The sequence below is a fragment of the Lithobates pipiens genome, unplaced genomic scaffold (assembly GCF_037356315.1).
Source record: "Lithobates pipiens isolate NorthernLeopardFrog02 unplaced genomic scaffold, aLitPip1_a1.2 Scaffold_11, whole genome shotgun sequence".
NCBI lineage: Eukaryota > Metazoa > Chordata > Amphibia > Anura > Ranidae > Lithobates > Lithobates pipiens.
In genome coordinates this window covers 12,465,981-12,473,674 of record NW_027507696.1, presented here as the reverse complement: position 1 = coordinate 12,473,674, position 7,694 = coordinate 12,465,981, and the positions used below count along the sequence as shown (strand labels likewise).

Genomic DNA, 7,694 nt, shown 5'->3' with positions numbered 1-7,694 from the left:
AACCTTCAGGGCCCCGATGCATATCGTTTCAGCCAATCGGGTGATGGGTAACAGACGCGCACACCAGATTGGTGGAGAGGCAGTTCAGTGTTAGGAAAGTGAATATTCACTTTTCTAAGACACCTGGGTAGACTGTGAGCGTCAAGCATGGCGCTCGCAGTTCACCTATTTTGAAGTCTATTAGAGCCCATGGCTCTAATCAGGTGCTGCAAAAACACCCCCCCCCCCCTCCCCGCCGCTGTAATTCAGGCACCCGGCACCCCAAAAGGGACCAGACACCTAAATATAGGGATGGCAGTGGTGGCCATGGATAGATTCATGCTATGCTATGCATGAATCTATCCATTGGTCATAGAGGGGATGGAACCTGTGCACCGCCACTGATAAACACATGCACATTCACATATATACATATGCATACCTGCACACTCGCATACATGCGCACACACACATGCATACATACACATACATATATGAACACACACACATACAAGCTCACACACACACATGCAAGTATGCTCACACACACACGCACATACATGCATGCTCACACACACGCACATACAAGCATGCTCACACACACGCACATACAAGCATGCTCACACACACGCACATACAAGCATGCTCACACGCACGCATACAAGCATGCTCACACGCACACATACAAGCATGCTCACACACACACACACACAAGCATGCTCACACACAAGCATGCTCACACACACACATACATGCATTCTCACACACACACATACATGCATGCTCACACACATTCAAGCATGCTCACACACACGCACATACAAGCATGCTCACACACACGCACATACAAGCATGCTCACACACACGCACATACAAGCATGCTCACACACACACACAAGCATGCTCACACACACACACACACATACATGCATGCTCACACACATACAAACACAAATACAGTAGATAGTCTTATTAAAAAAAAAAAGGCAGACATTTACCTTGGTTTTTCCTGCCGGGTACTGCCCTGTAGGGGGAGACAAAGAGCACACACTGTGCTTTCACTAAAGGCTAATGTGAGGAGCTCCCCACATAATGCCGATTTCAGTTCAGCTGATGACCAGGGAGCTCCTCTCAGCCTCCCCTCCTATGGAAGAGTACAGGGGGCCCTTAAGGGCCCCTTGCAGCAAGGGGCCCGGTCGCCATGGCGATCTTGGCGACCCCTATAATTCTGCCACTGGTCACTTCACTTGGTATATGTGGGGATTTACAACCATTTTAACTTAAATTGAATTTAGAATCATTCCAGGTCAGTGTGTAGGCTGTATCACCACTGGGGGAAAGTTGTACAGCACTCTGGACCAGTGGCGGCTAGTGGAATTTTTTTTGGGGGGACGGCAAACAGTATGCCAACCTGAGTCGGTAGGTAGGTAGCACTTACCCCATCATCGGCAGCTTAACCTTCTTTGTGGCGTTCTCCTAGTCATCACGGTGACGGTGGCAGCCAATCGAGAGTCTTTTCTTTTTGGCATATGGGAAAACGGGTCTCACACACGCTTCTGATTGGCCGGATTAAGGATCAGTGTTTCAACAGCGAATATTCATTTGCTGTTGTAACACACCTGGGCGGGCTCCGGAGGTATCCTCTGTGACCTGAGCCAATCCTATTTTGAAGCCTATTTGAGCCTCTGGCTATAATTAGGTGCTTCAAAGAAAAACCCTGGCCACTGTAATTCATGCTCCTGGTGCCCTAAAAGGGTACAGAAACATGAATAGGTGGTGGCTGCGGCGGCCATGGATAGATTTATGCTAAGCATGGATCTATCCATTATGCATATAGGGAGTGGCAAGGAGAGAGGGGGCGATGCCCGGGCGCCCCTAATGGACACGTGCCCACTGCTCTGGACACCATTAAAATTGCCCATTACTAGACACCCAGGGAAAGTAAGGGAAAATAACTAACATCAAGGCAGTAAAAAGTGAGATTATATGTGTGTAAAGAGTCTACAGTAAGTGACCAGAAGTGCCACATGCTTTCAGGGTACAATCAGAGCGTTCTATATGACCTCTCCTATAATGTCACAGAAGGAGTATAGTACATATCCATTATTACACACCAGACAGAATATGATTGCTTTTTATATTAGGATTTAACTTTACATGTTTCTGCTGCCCCCTGCTGATAGAATCAGAGAAGAAAGATGAGTTTTTGTTTTATCTAAGAGATGTTTTGATCGCTGTGCCTCTTGCACAGTAATAGACAGCAGAGTCTTCAGTTTTCATGTTGTCCATTTTCAGATACAACATGTTATTACCGTTATCTCTGGAGATTGTCAATCTTCCTTTAACATCATCATGATAGTGTATGCTACTCGAATCATACCTAATGCTACTCAGCCATTGTAATTTTCCTCCAATCTGTCTGACCCAGCTCATCCAGTAGTCACTGAAAGTAAATCCAGAAGCTTTACAGGTCAGTGTGTGAGAGTTCCCCGGCTTTATCACTGCCGGCTCTGATTGGGTAAGTTCTGCAGACCGGACACCTGAAATTATACAATATAAAGTTATATATGAGAAAAATGTCACTTTATCTCTACATGACTTTCACCTTTAGGATCATCTCACCTGATAACCAGATCACTGCAATAAAGAGGCTCAGTAAAGTCTTCATTATTGTGAATAATTTGTATGTGTGCATTTGTGTGATGTCTGTACATATCAACTGCCTATATATGAGAGAACAGGAAATGGCATCATTTACTTTGCATGGCATATCACATATATGGATGTGTTGTTCTCATACCAATGTGTGATTAGCAGAAAAGGCAACAAGATGTTGATAATTAATCTGCTTGTATTATTTTATCTCTTTCTATTAGGAAAACTATAGGGTACACAAAAAAACTGCTAGCATATTTTTGAACCACTTCAATACCAGGCACTTTTACCCTCTTTCTGCCCAGGCCAATTTTTAGCTTCCAACACTCTCACCCTTTGAATGCCAATTGCACAGTCATACAACACCGTGCCCTTAAGAAATCTTTATCATTTTTTTACATAAATAGAGCGTTCTTTTGATGGTATTTAAAGTGATAATAAAGTCTTTTTTTTCTTTAAAAATAACAAACATTTTTATACTTACCTGCTCTGTGTAGTGGATTTGCACAGAGCAGCCCAGATCCTCCTCTTCTTGGGTCCCTCCTGGTGCTCCTGGCTCCTCTTCCTGTCAAGTGCCCCCACAGCAAGCAGCTTGCTATGGGGGCACCCGAGCCAAGCCGCAGCTCCATCTGTCCATTCAGACATAAAGCAGGGGTTCGCCCCCCCATCCTGATTGGCTAACTGACTTTGATTGACAGCAGTGGGAGCCAATGGCGCTGCTGCTGTGTCTCAGCCAATCAGGAGGGAGAGTTCCAGGTGGTGAGGCACTCATGCAACATCTGGAACATAGTGATGGAGCTCAGGTAAGTATTGGGGCTGTTGCACACAAAAGTTTTTTTTTTTATCATAATGCATGCATTATGATAAAAAACCATCTGCCTTTACAATCACTTTAATCACCGCTGGGTTTTTTAACTTTTGCTAAATAAACGAAAGAAGACCTAACATTTTGAAGAAAAAAAGCATTTGATTGGTCAAAGCGATCACATGGTACTGGCAATGGGCTGGTACAGTGATCAGTCATTGGCTGTGTCCTGTGGACAAATCACACCACTGCGCAGCCCTGTGAGAGGCACATTCTGGAAAGACGTCACATGGCATCCTCCCAGAACAACAGTGCTCCCGCCCAGCCATCATTTTACTATACAATCAATATAATAAATGTATTAAAATAAAATAAACTACTTTATGTTTACAGAATCTAACCTGACTTTTTCTTTTACACTGATGTGCAACATAGTGATGTGCAACGATCTTCCAGATACATTTTCTTTAAATGACAGGGATGGATTCTCCACATGAAAATATTTGGTGAAAGTCATGTTCACAGCTTTATAAACCGCTTGCTGACCACATAACGCCATTATATGTTAGAAAAGTGTCTCTCTTGTGCTGGATCACAAACCTAGTAAGTGATCTGGCACTTCTGGACATGGGTCATTAGTCACAACACAAGCCAATCAGTGGGTGCCTGCCAATAAATGACTGCCGGGACCTGCTGAGGGGAAAGGCAGAACACAGCTCTGCCTATGTAAACAAGGGAGAGCTATGTCTTGTTAGCAGGGATGTTCTGGATTTTTTTTGCAGGGATAAAAAATCCAGCACACCCCTTAGTAAAAGCACCACACAAAAGCACTGGTTTGGCACACATTTAGCCAATTGATCACCCCTGGGGTAAAGAGGTACACCAGTACTAAGTGGGACATTGCTGTGCCAGGACTCTGTCATGAATATGTCAGCTTCCCACAAAGGGTTCTATATCCAGCTGTCAGCCTGGGAATTTCCTGACAGAAAGCTAAAAGTAAACAAAGGGGACTGAAATAAAGGGGAAGTCATTACTCAAATATAGAAATGCCCATATTCAGGGAATGACTTGTCACTGGATGGCCAGACCTCAATGGGGAACTGAGAGACTACTTTCCCTTTCCCTAGTACAAACTGTTCAGCCATGCTCCTATCAGTGTGAGGGTCGCAGTGGCCAGGAAGGAAGGGATGGAGTAGAGATGTGCATAATGAAAAAATTTGTTTAGTTTCATTTTGGATTCATTTTTTAAGTCAATCATTTCATTTAGTTATATTTGTTATGTTAGAATGTTTTTTTTTGTAATTTGTTTTGTATGTTCAGATTTGTTTCATATATTCGTCGTTCTGAATTGATTCCTATTTTAGAAGTTATTTCGGAATTAATTTGTTATGTCCTAATGTTATTTGGATGATTTGCTTGCGACTTTGATGCAACTTGCTTGTAACTTTTATGTTTTGTAAATTTGACCTTGGCCTAACAATACAGAATGGGGCACGTATTATTAAACTTACAAAACCCTCTGAAGTTGTCAACGAATAAATACAAATGGATTTGTTGTTTTCATTATAAATAATTCTGGATTTACTGAAAATCATTATTGTTGTGATTCAGAGATTCAGATTCATTCATAAAACGCACAATGTCTTAGCATGAGTGCACTAAGGAAGGAATGTTCCGTTTGGATACCTCGACCTCAACGCAGGCACCAACAGTCTTTGCCCGGTTCATGAATTGGGCACACACCCCATCACGTATAGTGCTGTACCCCAGCAGAATTCTAAAGGGTGTCTATGACACCCTTTATGAATTCAACATACTGTATGTGTTTCTAGCAAGTAGCCTATCCCAATTCATCCAGTGGACACTTAAAGTGAATTCAGAACCATTCCGGGTCAGTGTGTGGAAGTTTACTGGCTGGATGACTATTTGTGGAAGTTGTACTGCACTCTGGACACCAATAAAATAGCCCATTACTAGACACTCAGTAATGTTCAGGAGCAAACGTAAAGTGGAAGTCCATGCTAAAACTAAAATCCCTGCATCTATAGTAAGGATGAGCTGAACACCCCCCGGTTCGGTTCGTACTAGAACCTGCGAACAGACTTAAAATTCATGTGAACTTTAGAACCCCATTAAAGTCTAGGAGACTCGAACGTTCAAAATCTAAAGTGCTAATTTTAAAGGCTAATATGCAAGTTATTGTCCTAAAAAGTGTTTGGGGACCCGGGTCCTGCCCCAGGGGACATGTATTTTTTTTAAAAACGTCTGTTTTTCGGGAGCAGTGATTTTAATAATGCTTAAAGTGAAACAATAAAAGTGTAATATTCCTTTAAATTTCATACCTGGGGGGTGACTATTGTATGCCTGTAAAGGGGCGCATGTTTACTGTGCTTAGAACTGTCCCTGCACAAAATGTCATTTCTGCAGGAAAAAAAGTAATTTAAAATCACTCATGGCTATAAGGAATTGTCGGCTCCCCGTAATACAGAGAACACTCATTGAAAGTCATTGATTAAAAAAAAAAAGCGTGGGGTTCCCCCAAATTCAAATACCAGACCCTTCGGGTCTCGTATGGATATTAAGGGGAACCCCGCATCAAAAAAAAAAAACGTGGGGTTCCCCCTAAATATCCATACCAGACCCTTCAGGTCTGGTATGGATTTTAAGGGGAACTCCACACCAAATAAAAAAAAATGGCGTGGAGCTCCCCCTAAAAATCCATACCAGACCCTTTATCCGAGCATGCGACCTGGCAGGCCGCAGGAAAAGAGAGGGGACAAGAGTGTGGCCCCCCTCCTGAACCGTACCAGGCCACATACCCTCAACATTGGGAGGATGCTTTGGGGGTCTGTGACCCCTCAAACCACCATGTCCCCATATTGATGGGGACAAGGGCCTCATCCCCACAACCCTGGCCATTGGTTGTGGGGGTCTGCGGGCAGGGGGCTTATCAGAATCTGGAAGCCCCCTTTAACAAGAGGACCCCCAGATCCTGCCCCCATGTTTGAAATGGTAAGGGGGTACAAAATTACCCCTACCATTTCACAAAGAAAGTGTAAAAGAATGTTAAAAAAACACACACACCATTGAAAAAGTCCTTTATTAAAAATAAAAACCATTAAAAAAGATTCCAGCAGTGGTAATCCACTCTTACTATCCAGCAACGGATGATCATCTCTCCGGGGTCCAGCGATGGCTGATCTGATCTCTGATGTAATGCAGATTTCCATTACATCGGAGGGGGCGGGGTCCACCACACATCATTGGAGAAGCCCGGCTTCCCCACTTGCATCAGAGGGGGGCGGGGTCAGGTGACCGGTGGCCCCACCCTCCTCATATAAGAAATGTCAGGCTACCGGGATCCCCGCAGTGTCTCCGCTAGTGGAGATAGAGGATGGATGGATGGACTGCGCTTCGCTGGAAAGAGAGATCACCCGTCGCTGGATCAGATCAGCCATCACTAGACCCCGGAGAGATGATCATCCGTTGCTGGATAGCAAGAGTGGTTTACCACCGCTGGAATCTTTTTTTAATGTTTTTTATTTTTAATAAAGGACTTTTTCAACGGTGTGTGTGTGTTTTTTAACATTCTTTTACACTTTCTTTGTGAAATGGTAGGGGTACTTTTGTACCCCCTTACTATTTCAAATGGGGGGCTGGGATCTGGGGGTTCCCTTGTTAAAGGGGGCTTCCAGATTCTGATAAGCCCCCCGCCCGCAGACCCCCACAACCAACAGCCAGGGTTGTGGGGATGAGGCCTTTGTCCTTATCAACATGGGGTCAAGGTGATTTGAGGGGTCACAGACCCCCAAAGCATCCTCCCAATGTTGAGGGCATGTGGCCTGGTACAGTTCAGGAGGGGGCCCTCGCATCCCACCTTTTCCTGAGGCCTGCCAGGTTGCGTGCTCAGATAAAGGGTCTGGTATTCATTTTTAGGGGGAGCTCCACGCCATTTTTTAAAAAAAATTGGTGTGGAGTTCCCCTTAAAATCCATACCAGACCTGAAGGATTTTTGGATTTATGGATTTTTTTTTTTTTTTTTTTTTTATCAATGACTTTCAACAACTGTTCTCTGTATTATGGGGAGCAGACAATTCATTATAGCCGCGAGTGATTTTAAATGGCTTTTTTTCCTGCAGAAATGACACTTTGTACAGAGACAATTCTAAGCACGGGAAACATGCACCCCTTTACAAGCAAACTATAGACACCCCCCAGGTACGAGATTTAAAGGACTATGAGGCCGCGTACACAC

At 44.0% G+C, this 7,694-nt stretch overlaps 1 gene segment (V, D, J or C); it reads right to left on the bottom strand.

The window, feature by feature from the left end:
* Positions 1 to 2,190: 2,190 nt before the first annotated feature.
* LOC143961076 (Ig heavy chain V region 914-like) lies at positions 2,191 to 2,647 on the bottom strand. The segment is given in 2 exon segments: positions 2,191 to 2,519; positions 2,602 to 2,647. Coding segments are annotated over 2 exon segments (375 nt in total).
* Between the last annotated feature and the right edge of the window lie 5,047 nt (positions 2,648 to 7,694).